This window comes from Sturnus vulgaris, chromosome 22 (assembly GCF_052056855.1).
Source record: "Sturnus vulgaris isolate bStuVul1 chromosome 22, bStuVul1.hap1, whole genome shotgun sequence".
Classification (NCBI taxonomy): domain Eukaryota; kingdom Metazoa; phylum Chordata; class Aves; order Passeriformes; family Sturnidae; genus Sturnus; species Sturnus vulgaris.
The window spans coordinates 10,632,757-10,645,619 of record NC_142264.1 but is presented as its reverse complement, the minus strand read 5'-3'; the positions used below and the strand labels follow the sequence as shown (position 1 = coordinate 10,645,619).

The 12,863-nt window shown below is 57.7% G+C and overlaps 1 protein-coding gene across 9 annotated transcripts in view; it reads right to left on the bottom strand.

Annotated features, from left to right (window-relative positions):
• Positions 1 to 1,317: 1,317 nt before the first annotated feature.
• Positions 1,318 to 12,863, bottom strand: part of EXD3 (exonuclease 3'-5' domain containing 3) — a 248,101-nt gene continuing 236,555 nt past the window's right edge. For 6 of the 9 annotated variants that reach the window (XM_014880988.2, XM_088177400.1, XM_088177398.1 and 3 more), the window contains 2 exons: positions 10,454 to 10,547; positions 1,318 to 1,913 (listed from right to left, as the gene is read on the bottom strand). In XM_014880988.2, coding sequence (XP_014736474.2) covers positions 1,597 to 1,913; positions 10,454 to 10,547 — 411 coding nt within the window. In that variant the 3' untranslated portion in view covers positions 1,318 to 1,596. The other 3 variants (XM_088177403.1, XM_088177402.1, XM_088177399.1) reach the window with 3 other exon arrangements.

Below are 12,863 nucleotides of genomic sequence, written 5' to 3'. Positions count from 1 at the left end.
GCAAGCAAAGGCCAGAAATACCCATGAGTGGTCAGACGTGCATGTGGCTCAGCAGCTTCCCCTAAACAGGGCCTGTAAAGGTTCATCCCATTTTGGAGAGGTTTATTTCATGGCATGACAAAGCAACACACGCTGTGGGAGCTGGCAGCTGGAGCTCTGCATCATTCCTTCTTTGCCTCATCCTCAGTTTCTGCCCTTTGAGAACAAACCCTGAAGAAGCAGGATGCTGACACAAGGATGAGTCTGTGTGGAGCCTGGAGGGCTTGGGCTGCTCAGTGCCCAGTACTGGTAGTGTGGGGATGGTTGCCTTTTAGGGTCACTTGTATCCATTAATGCTCAGGCATTAATATTATGGATCTTATGGAAAAGAAGAATATTTAAAGTGAAATTTTTTATTTTAATTTTTTTATTAAAGCATTGATCCAGAGGGTGAGATGTCCCTGGGAGGAAGGAGCCTCTGCTCTGTGTGGCCAGGAGCTTTGGAAGAAGGAAAATGAGTCCTGCACTGCAGCATGAGCTGCCTGGGCAGGAGCATTGCTGGCCCATAAATGTCACACCTCAGCCAAGAGCTTCCCAGGCCCTCTCAACAATAACAGCAGGGCCTGGCAGTTAAACCAGATTAGAGGAAGAATTTTGTAGGCACTCCTCTGTTCAGGATGGAATCATGTGAGCCTGGCATGAAGCAGAAGGCACTGGGCAGCAGCCCCCTGGAGCTGAAGGACCTGGCCTAGGATCTCCAAGGCACATGCAGTCTCCTCTAGATGCTGGCCAGTCCCACCAGTGATTCCAGTTCCCAGTACTGGAGGACCTACACATGTCACTGCCTCTCCTGTGCACCCTGCACAGCACCTGGGCACGGATCTGTCCTGAGGCACCTCCCCAGGGAAGGAGGAGGCTGGCAGCTTGGCACCAGTGGGAGCCCCCCCAGGACCAGCCTGGCCTTGCTGGGGAATCCTAGGCCCCAGCACAGGGGGTGCAGCTGCCAGTGGGCATTGTGGTGCACCCAGAGATTTCCATGAGCCCAGCAATGCTCAGCCTCCCCAGAGCTCCACATCTGCACCCACCAGCTGCCACCAAGTAGTGCTGGGAGTGCAGGGCCAGGGTGAACAGGATGCTGGGGATGGGCTGAGGCATGGCACATGTCCCACAGGCTGGGAGTGCTCAGGATGCTCTCTGCCCTGTGCTGCTATTGGGGATGCAGCTACTGCTCCCCCATGAGTGAGTGGGCAGAGGGGCACTGGGGTGTGTGGGTGTGGTGGGGTCAGCACTGATGGGGTGGTGGTTTTGGTCAGCAGAGCCTGCGACCATCTCACCATGAGTAGGTTGGAGAGGGGCAGAAATAAAGGATCCATTCTTCAGCCACCTCTGCTTTAATGATCTCATGGAGGCCACATACTTTTGGGCTGTTGCAAACCACTAGTGCATCTGTGACAGTGCTCTCCGTGGTGGATCCCAAAATGAGAGCTCCTCCCTCTCTCTGGGACACTTCCAGCCTCTCTCTGAAAATCCAAGGCCCAAAGTCTGCTGAGGTTCCCCAGGCAGTCCCCGTTCCCCTGCGGAGTCCCTGTGCTTCCGCTCAGCTCAGCTCAGCTCAGCTCAGCTCAGCTCATAGACACTCTGTGTGTTCCCAGAGACCACAAGAACATCCTGAAACTGGGAGACGACGCGTCCAAAATGGGACCCTTCCCAAAACACTTTCCCACAGCAGGTGCAGCAATAGAAGTGAGTGAGCTCGTCTCTGTCCAGCACCCTGGAGGGGATGGCAGCGACCTGCAGCACCGTGTCCCCTGCCAACACGGCGGCTGCCCTGCACTGCTCCACGCCCTCTGCCTGCTCGCCGTGTGGGGCACAGCCAGGCTGGGCTGTGTCACAAATTGGCACGGTGACATCGCAGCTCTGGCTCCCCGGGCAGCCTGTGGAGAGAGGAGACAGCAGATAAGCCATTAGTCACTTCTGTGATGAGCAAAACCTGTGCTCAACCACGTGAATGACCCTTGTAAGGGGCCGGTCATCCCTGAAGGGGTCCAGGCTCTGCCCTGCATCCCAGGGAGGAGCACCCCCTGAATTTGGGAGAGTGGTTGGTCATTAGCATCAGCAGCTGCCTGCCCTAAGCGTGGCACCCGTACAGCCACTTGCTTCCCTGCAGCCGCCTGGCACCTCCTGCAGTTCCTCTGCCGTGTCTTGGGGTCACTTCCAGTCTGGGTAGTGGCACCAGTGCTGCTGCTGTTCTGGGTGCAGTGGTTTTGCCTCCCTGTCACAGGTCAGGCCAGGCTGCTCTTGGAGCAGGGCTGTGCCCCCACTCCCGGCTGCGTTATGGGGCAAACAAACAGCAGGGAAGCCCTTACTTCTGCTTTAATTAACTTGCCATCGTCATCAGCTGCTAATGGCACCCACGACTCTCCCGGCCTGCCCGCGGACACGGGGCTTTGGGGTGTGCGTGACCCCATCCCCAGTGTGTGACCCCTCCCCCCACCTCCCGCCATGTACCCTGGGCAAGGGGCACAGTGACGCGGAGCGATGTCCCCTGAGATGTCCCCAGCCCTGTCCCCCGGCACCGGGGATCGCTGCCATCGCACACCGAGTGCCCCGGCCCGGCAGTTTCGGCACCCGGCGAGCGAGCGCCCTTCTGTCCGCAGCGGGGGCACGGCAGCCTCCAGATTCGGGTGGCAGAAGCCGAGGGCTGAGCTGCCTCCCATCCATCAGGGAGCCTGGCAGCCGGGAATAGGCTGCAGTTATTGCCGAGGGATGACTCAGTTTTGGCAGGGAGGTCTGTCCTGCTCAGGCACCAATTATGACAACAAAAGGCATCCGGCATCGCTCCAGCGGCACTTCTGGGGTGTCCATCCGACCCTTTTCAGGATCACAGGGACCCTGTCAGGAGCCAGCTGAGACCGAGAGGGACACCAGCATTGCCAACTGGCCCTTCCCTTCGTCCCAGAGCCGTCAGGATGATGGGGATTATCGTGGGGGAACGCACGGCTGGGGACAGCCCTGAAACAGCCAACCCATCCTGGCAGAGCCGCCCTGTCCTGGTAGAGTCACCTCCCAGCTGTGCAGCGGGGTCTGGGCCTGCCCATCGCATGAGCAGAAAGAGCCACAGCCCGGGGGAGGTGTGGAAGCATCAGCTCACACCAGCCTCTGGTTCAGGGGGGGTTCCTCAGACTCACCCAAAATCTTCCACAACTTCCCAGGGAAGATGACCAGCCTGAGCTGGTGGGGCACGGTCACCTCCAGTTCCCAGCACACCAACAGCCACACACAGGGTCATGGCTGTCACTGGAGATGTTTTCAGGGGGAATTTGCAGGCCAGCTCTTCACCACCACATTGCCTAGCAGCAGCACTAGTTTGGGGTTTGCTGCCACAGCACAAGGGGAAGCAGCCCCAAGCCCTGTCTGAAACACTGGGCAAGAGTTGGGCTTATCAGGGCTGTGCCCTGGGCAAGTGCCCCACAGCCCCACTCAGAGGTGGGCCTTTCCTTCACCCCCTGCATCTGCTTTGGACACCGGCATCTATCTTTAAAGGGAAAACAATGACCTCAATTTCCATTTTCTTCAATTTCTGGCAAGTGGTCAAACACCCAGGCTGCTCTCGAGAGATTCAAGCCACCCAGAGCAGGGATGTGGAGGAAGAGTCCATTTCCCAGGGGTTCCTCCAGGATAAAGCCTGCCAGTGGGTGGCAGTTTCCCATGGAAGGAACAGGGGCATTGTCCTCACCCTGTTTCCACCTCCCTCTGACCTGTGCTACTCCTGTTTTTGGTGGCATGGGGTGGCCTCATCTTGGGCACCCTTTTTTTCTATCCTCCCTGCTCTCGAGCACCAGACTCTGAAGGGAGGGACATCGATCTTGGATGGGACTTTTAGATCCAATGCAATGGAAATGACACTGCCAGCACCCAGCACCCATGGCCAACAACTTTCCCTATTATGGAGCCTAAAATTTCCCTGGCCAGATCATGGCATCAGGACACTGACGAGACACTGACATTCTGTGTGCCTGCAGGGATACTGGGTAATTTGCTCTCTCTTGACACACGCTCTCTCTGCTGTCCTGCTGCTGGTGGGCAAAGCCAATGGCAGACCCCTCCTTCCCTGCATGGGGGTATGGGAAACCTCCAGCTCCCCAAACACCCCAATCCCACCCCCCCGGGCTCGTGGGAAAAAGGCAGACAGGGAGGGAAAGTTCATCCCTTAAAAGTCTGAGGAGAGAAAGGCTGTGATGGTCACCCGGTAGTTTTGCCTTTGCTTGCACCAGCCCCCTCTTAATTGTGGCTCTTCAAAGGGTTGAAAATGCTACATCACTTCAAAGTGACCATTTCTGAATGGGAGCTTGTAAAACCCCTTCTCCCCCTCTCACCAAATTCTTCCCAGGGCTTTTGAAGATGTTTGTGCTCCCCTCACCGACAGGGTGAAAGGGCCATCAGGCGTCAGGGACAGGATGCCAGCCGGGCATGCGTGAAAACTGAGCTGGGAAAGGCTGGATCCCCCAGAAAAACAGGGGTTTCCTGTGGAAAAGGGGGTGGTTTGAAGACGATTTTTTTCTCTCCTTTCAGATAGGCAGAGGCCTCCCCAGTGGAGCCACGGGGACTGCAGCCCAGCTTGCCTGGATGCTGTACACCCCAGAGTTACCCCAGATATGGAGCAAAAAGTATGTGTAGGGTGCATGGGGACGTGGGGAGCCCAGCTTGTCCCTCCAGTGTGCCGGGAGCTTGTCAGATCTGTGGCTTCCAGAGCTCTGTGACGTTCACACCAAAGGCTGGATTCCCAATGCATCCCCGCGGAGGAGAAAGGAAAGCGATTCCTTACCGAATTGATTTGAAACACTTCTTGGGAACTAATAATCCCATTATAAAACATCTTGAAAAAACTCCCTCGCCTCTCGTTCACCTCTCCCCCTCTCGGCTGGGTCACCCTGGGGATGATAGAGCCTGGGTAAGGGGCTGAGCCCTGCAGCCTCCAGCCCCCCAAGGCTGAGCACCCCCATGTGAGTGCTGCAGAGCTCCACAGGCAGCAACAGTCATCTCCCAACTGGGCAAGTTCCCAACTGGGCAGTACTTAGCACAAGAGCCATCTCTTCCTGGCCTCGCACGTGCTGCCCACTCACAGCTCCTGTCCACTTCTGCTTGCCCGTGGGAATTAATCCCACGGGAACAAGCAAAAAGTCCTGCTGTTCCCATCATGACGTCTCATTGCCAGCAAATGCTGCCATATCCAGGGCAGAGGGGATGCTGCAGCACCCCCATTCTGCTTATTTCTGCATCAGGTTCTTTCCTGAGCTAAGCAGGGCCACTCTCGGTGGTGGGGTCCCACCTCTGCAGGCAGTTGTCACCTTTGCAGCAGCCCTGCTTTGTGTTCAAGCCCCTGCTGTATGCCCCAGGGCAGGCTGGCCCCATGCTTTACGAGGAGTGTGTAGTAGGAGCTCCCCAGCCTGGATTGGATCCCCTTCATTCAGCCCCCAGTCATCAGCACCAAGGCAGTGGGGCAGACCCACACCCTGGGCACTGAACAGGCTCTGGGCAGTACAAGGAACCAACAGTCCCTTCACCTGGGGGGACACGGCAGCATCTGGGACTCACAGCCACAGGGTAGTCCCACAAAAACCCTGAACTATTGCCACAGAGAGGCTGTGGGGGCAAAGTGACTTGTCCCAATATAGGGACAAGACAGGAGTTGCATCTCCATGTGCCCCACTGCAAGATCCTGCTCATGGACATGGGGCTGAGCCCAGTGGAATGGACATGGGACAAGACATGGGCTGAGGGCTCTGGGTAAGGGCATGCACATTCCCTCACACAGAGAGGCTCTTAGTGGGGGTCACGCTGAAAGGCTACAGTGATGGTGGTGACACTGGTGACCTGTAGTCCCTCCAGCCTATTCTGTCAGCTGCAGTGCTGGAGTGCTGGCTCAGCATTACTGGGAGGCCACTGGGACTTCCATGGCAGGACAGGGGGGCAGGGACAGAGCAGATTTGGGGAAAACCTTTGAACCTGTGCCCATTTCCCTTTCGCAGCCTAGACAGCCCTGATTTAGCTGGGAACCATCTGTTTCCACCGTGTGAGCCCTGGACACTCCCAGGGTTTCAGTGTCAGGGTGGTAGCCAACAACTTCCCAGGGAGCCAGGTACTTCTGCCCAAAATCCTGCCCCACGGGTCCTGTTTCTAGCCCAGGTCCCTCTGTGTCACCCCTGCCCGAACCAAGGCCTTGGGGCAAAAAGCTGGGTGCCTGTCCCGGCTGGCTCAGGCAAGCACCTGGCAGCACCTGCTGCCTCTGAAGATGCAGTCCTGTGCCAGCCCCGAGCCCTGTGCCAGCCCCGAGCCCTGCGCCCGCCACTGCCAGAGCCATCGCAACGGTGTGAAGGGCTCGGTAGCAGCCAGGGCTGGGGGGTTTGGGAGAACGCTCACAGCTTTGTCGAGGCTTTGCTCAAGGCTGAAGACAGACCTGGGAGCATTCTTGGAGTACAAAGGTGCATGGGAAACCTCGGCCGTGGTGAGAGATCAGCCTGATAAGAGGAGTTACGAGCCTGAGAAATGTGCTGATTGCAGGGCATTGAAGATACCTGGTTATCTTTTCCTCCTCGATAAGGCAGATAAGCAAAGGACAAAGGACCCAGGATTGTGCAACCTGGGCTGTAGCAGCCGGGCCATGATCTTAAGATGTTCCCAGGGTGAAGGAGGGAGGATGAGCTCAAGCAAGAGGCAGCTCCAGCTGCTCTCATCTCCCCATGCCGCTGCGAAGAGAACCCTGTCAGCCCCTGTACCCAGCGCTGGGCAGCAGCACGCAATGGTCCCCGGCTCTGAATGGCCCCCAGCTCTTCCCCGGGTCCCTGTCAGCAGGCACAGCTGAGCCCTGCAAACCAGCCGACACAACAATGCCACCGGGTCCCAGCCCTCCCATGCTTTTCCATATGAGCAAGTGAAATTCTGCTGAAGAGGGAAAGCTGGCAGAGCACAACCCAGCTGAGCCTGAGGGGTGTTTCTGGCTGGTCTCACCACTGCAGCCCCGGTCCCATCCCTGCCCTACTTGGGCACGTGAGGATGCTCCTGTTATTCTGTTGCACCCTGGAGAAGAGAGAGCCTAAATGCATGGGGTTGCCGAAGGGGAGGAGAGGATTCCCTTGATCCAGGGGTGCAACCCCTCAGGAACCCATCCCCTTCCATGCTGAAGTGTTCAGAGCACCCTAAGACAATGGGGGTGCCTTGGTCCCACAAACTGAATCTGGTACAAGGCACCGTGGGTGCAAGAATACGCCTGGGACAGCACAGGGACCTATCTCACACCTTTCCCACACGTCAGCAAGACAAGTGTGGTGCTCACAGCAAAGCCAAATACTGTAGATCAGGGAAGCCTCCAGCTGTAGGGCTTTGGGCATGCAGGGGGCTCTTCCTGCCATCCATCAGAGCTCCTGGCTAAGGGGAGCAGGACCCACCAGCCCTTGCCCTCAGCTGTCCCAGTGTGGTGGCTGTAGAGGAGGGACTGTCTTGCTGCCACCCCAGCCTGGAGCTGTCACCCAGCCTTCCCCACACCGTGGTCTTCCTCCACCTGCCTTGAGCTGTCTCTGCCGGCTTTTCCCCATACTCAGGTTGGAGTCGAGGGCTGAGAAGGGAAAGTCACTGCTCAAACTGGCAGGGGCAAGGTGAGTGCCCGAGCTGCCTGATGCCATCCTACCACCCAGTGCAGAGACACTCTGGTTGCTCCTCCAGCCACCCCTGGGGCCATCTGGGACTTACCCTGCACCTGTGTCCAGAGCCCCAGTGCTGGCAGCTGGTCAGGGAGGGTGCCCACCCAGCATGGGAGTGGAGGCTCCACCGTACCTGGTCAGCACCACAGACCCAAGAACAGCAGGATCCATTGTTTTCATCTTTTGCATCACATTTTAGATGGTGAGGGGGGATTTTACAATTAAATTCGCCTCCTCTGTTTGGCAACTCCCAACCCAATGGAATGTGCTACATCCTTGCCTTTCCCAGAGACCAGATTTCATCTGGCAGAGCACCCACCGAGCTCTGGGGCCCTGTGCCAGCTGGCTTTACTGCACTGACTAAGCAAGAGTTCCCCTGGCCAGACGAGTGCCTGTGACACAGCTCATTCCCCTGGGTCACTTGGGAGCCACAATCTGTCACTGCCTCCGGCAAGGATGTGTCTGCACCCCGTGGTGATCCACAGCCCTGCTCCCCTCTCTGCCCCAGTCTGCTCCAGGCACCTGAGCTGCTAAGAGCATCCCACTAGGAAAAAGGCTTCACAGTGCAAAGCTGTCTGGGCTTGAAACTATTTGCAGCACTTCTGTCAAAGCCTTCCTGCAGGAAATATTATAGCTGTGTCAATGAATATGTTCTCTAAGACCTGTGAAAGTCCTAGGTCCAAGTAAGAGTGAGCTATTACAGGATGAATAATTGGCCTTTCATCACTCGGAAGCCCTGCTATAAAAATCCAGGAGACAAATGGAGCAGCACTGGCCTGTGGCTGGCTGCAGCTGGACCCCAGCACTTGGGAGCACCTGGGCCAGATGCAGACTTGTGTTGAGGGGAGGTCCTGAAGGATCTGTCCCCATCTGCCCCAGCATCCACCAGCTCCTCCCTGGAGAGGTGAAGCCCCCGTGGGAAGAGGTTCTCCCCTTGCCTGCAAGCAGGAGCAGGGAAAAGGCATTTTCTTGCCAAGCAGCAGCACCTGGCCATGGTCTGGGCCAATGCTGACAGGGACAACATGGCCTGGGCTGGAGTCACGGGACAGGGGACAGTCCTGGTTGTGGGGCTGTGGGTGCTGAACACCCCATGCCGTGTGCTGGGCCATGACAAGGGCAGAGCAGGTCCTGCCACCAACTCCTTCGGCAGGAAAATGTAAAGGAAATGAGGGAACGGGTGAGATTTTCCTTATGGACCCACTTCTGTAGCTGCCCAGCCTGTCCCAACACCACCACTGCCCCCACCAAGTGATGGCAGGACACTGTCAGCACACCCTTCCTGTTTGTCTTCCTGAAAATCTGACCCAAAGTGGGACATTTTGGGGCAACCTAGTCAAGCTCACATTAATGCTTGCAAACCCTGCAGGTCCTAGCAAAATCCAAACAGAAATGGATACCCCAGGATGGGGTCAGACCTTTGGGTCACAGGGGACCCTGCTGGCAAATCCCCAGGGGTTCTCACTTTGGGTGGGTGCCAGTGCCCTGCTGTGCCCACCTGTACTGGAATCACAGCTTCTGTTTCATGTCTCCACCAAACCTCTGGGGATGCTGTGGCACCTTTGGTCCCTGCCCCTGCCTGCTCCGGGGCAGAGGATGGTCCCCATTGGAGGATGCTCCCTGACAAGGTGATGAGTGATATGGCCAGCACAGGGGTCTCAGATGCTCCTTCCCCATACCCCCCCCCCCCCCCACCAGGTACATGGGGGACCCAGCAGGAGACTGCACAGCCCGATGGGGACACACAGTGCTGCAGATGGGGTGTAAAGAGTAGGGCAAGGTGGTCCCTGAAGAGTCTGTGTGGAGGAGCCACGGTGCTGTGTGAGACCCTCCCAGCTCCATCAACCTCATCCCGAAGGGGGAAGGGGAAACAGCTCACTCTGAGCACAAACCACAGCATTTCTATTTCCCATACTCTGAAACTGGCTGAACTGGCCCGTCTGGTCGCTGGATACACACGCAGAGAGTGCCCTCACCAGAGAAACCGCTGGAGAGGATGTCCCGGCCTCTGGGGAAGCACAGCACTCCCAGGCTGCTGGCACCATGGGAAAAGCCGCCCCACCACGTTCCTTATCCCCAGAGCCACACGTGCAGCTCCCAGCAATGCCACAGCCGCTCCCTGCTGTCAGCAGATGGGGAAGTGATGCACAAAAGGGCTGGGGGCAGAGCCCGGGCTGGGTTGGAGCAGCAACAGAGGCACATTCCCATTCCAGTGTGCCTGCGATGGGTGTCGTTTGCCACCAAACTGTGTCTCCCTGTGGGAAGGAGTGCGTGTGGGTCAATGCAGCTCGGTGCACAGCACGAAGGAGCCTTCCCTCCCCCGAGCCCGCTGAGCCTGACTGGGCAGGCGGCACTGACTCACCTCCCTGCAGTCTGACCTAATTCGAGAGGCACTGGGCAGGTGAGGAAGGTGCTGAGAGCAGCCCCAGCCAGGAGGCATTTCACCACCCAAGCTGAGTTTTTCAGTTCAGGTGGTGATGGCCTCAGGCTGACACTTGAGCTACTGTTGGCATGTCACCAATCCCCCCGGGCTGGGCAATCCCATGCACGACCCTGTGCCTTGCAGGGCAGGACAGGACAGCCAGGGCAGAAACATAAACTGGACTTGAAAGAGCTCTGTGGGTCTGCACCCTGTGACAGGTTGATGGCAGGGCACCCTGATCCTCCTCTGAGACACCCCCAGGCCCAGGGGGATGGTCCTGCTCTGTCCAGGCCAGTGAGACCCAAGGAAGGGCACAGGAGGGGGGATCATGTCCAGCTGTGGGCACTCACCCACTCACCTGCACTGTGCTCCCCTGATGCTTGTCTGCTGCTCTCCACCAGCTGCCTCATCCTCTCCCGTGAGACCTTCAGGTACTTGTTGCAATTGCACACCTGAGAGAAGAGAGAGGGGAAGGTCAGTGCTCCCGGGGCACCTCCTGCCTGCCATGGGCACAAACCCATGCTGGGCACCACTGGCACATGCTGGGCAGCCCGCATCACATGCACCACAGCAGGGAAACCAGGGCAGGACATGTCCCACCAAAGAGGGACAGGCACCAGCCACAAGCCCAAGAACCCCCTCCAGAGCTGCTCCCTCTGTGTGTGCTCAGCCACGTCTCCAGCCAGGCTGCCAGCACTGCTGCCCACCCTGGCTCCCCGGGCAGAAAACACCAGCAACAAGGCTGCCTTAAAGCATCAAACAGACACTCAAAGTCTGGGCTGTGGCTTCAAGATTTGATCTCTCTTGTCTGACAGACGCTGGGGGCTGTGGACCCCAACACATTCTGGGCTCTCATCTGGCTCTGCTTGGCTCAGCTCTGCTGCAGCTCTGTGAACACTGAGTCATGCTTTCTACCCCACCTTTTGTTTGCCAAAATGTACCCAGACAGGTCTCTGAATGCCTGCATGTGCCAGGTGCTGGACCCGAAGGAGCTCCCCAAATCCCACTGCTGAGGAGCACACAGGGATGGTGCCCGGGGCTAAGCACAGGATGCGGCTGGCAGCCAAACACATTTGCCCAGAGTGAGCAGCACTAAAGCTCCCCGGGAGCATCGCAGCCAGCTCCCTGACACCTTCCCTCTCCTCTCCCCTCCCTCCTGGGCCTGGGAGCTGATTTCTGGGATGCGCCATAACACCATTTGTCAGCTGTTTTTAGGGGCTGTTTTCTGCTGGCAGAGTGTTCCCAGCATGCTGCACCCAAGGCAAGGCAGGAGAGAGGTGAGCAACTTCACCAACCAGAACAAGTCAGTTCCCTGCCAGACACTTTGCTCCAGAGCCTGTTGAAACCAGAAAGGTTTTCCAGCTCCCAGCCAGGCCCTGGTGTGGGCTGGTGGCCACTCTGCTGGTTTGGGGCTGGAGCAGTGCCAGGTTCATGGCAAGGGCCAGTGATGGCCTGCTCGCACAGGAGGAACAGGGTGATTTGTTTGGAAATGAGCTTGCCACCATGGCCTGGCTCTGCCTTGCAGCAGGAGCTGACTCCCACTGGCAACCTCCACAAAACCAGCACACACTCCCCATTATTTTGGCCAGAAAGGACACGTGGGCCCAGTTCCTCGAGGCTCCACTGGTCCAGCCCTGCAGAGCAGCAGCATGGACAGACAGACAGAGACAGACAAGGGGTGATCTTGGAAGCACCCAAATCACATGGAAGGCACTGCATCACTTTTAAACGGGAATTTTCCGGCAGTATTCTGACTTGCACAGCAGCATCAGGGAACAACCCCTCGAGCAATTGGGGACAGAGGCCTGTGCTGCTCCTTGCTCATGCTGGGGACAAGATGAGAGCACTGATGGGGGGCTGGACACGTCCCCCTCCCTTGAGCAGGGCAAAGCCCTCCTCGGTCTCCCCCTCAAACCCAGGGACCCGGAAAATGCATCTGGGTGAAAGCCCAGAGAAGCAGAATGATGCTGTAATTTGTGGGAACCTGAATTTCTGCAGAACCTGACCAGGTGTTGGATGGTCCCTTTGAGGCCTGAGCACATCCCAGCTTGCAGAGGCTGCACCTAGAGCCAAGATGCCACCCCGTGACAGGCACCCACACCCTCACAGGGATCTGTGGCATTGCAGCAGTCAGGCAGAGGGGACGGGCAGTTGCTGGGGACATGTTCTGGTCCCACTCCCCATGATGGTGACAATGGGCTGCATGCTAGAGAGGGATGTTGAGCCTGCAGGGATGGGGGATGGTACCTCTTGGTGGGAGCACTGGAGAGTCAGAGGTTTCCAAGAAGCTCCCATATCAGTTGTCCATTGAACTGGCAGCCAGGAGGGTGCAGCAGGGCCCAAGGGCATCCTCCTCCCCTGCCCTCCCTGCTGGCATGGACATGCAGGGTCTCCTCTGCCTTCTGTCACACACCAAATCCCCCAGGATGCCCAGCCATGGAAGCTTGGAGCCCATGAGGTTCTTGTGCAGCAGTGCCAGCACGCTGGGTACAGGCTTCTTGTCTCACTTGGGTGCACAGCGTGACCTTGCACAAATTTCTCTGCTTGTCTAAAATTCATGGCTGTTGTGAGCTAGGAGCAGTTCACTCCCTGGGCCAGGGATGCCCAGCAGCACAGGGGTATCCTGGCATTCCCCACTCTCTGGGGCTGCTGGGTGCTGTCAAGAGGCTCTGTGCCCCATGCCACACCCCTAGCCTCTGGGCCTTTACAATCTTCAGCTTCCCAAAAACAGAGTACGAGCTCAGGAGCCAGATAAGTCACTTAAGCAG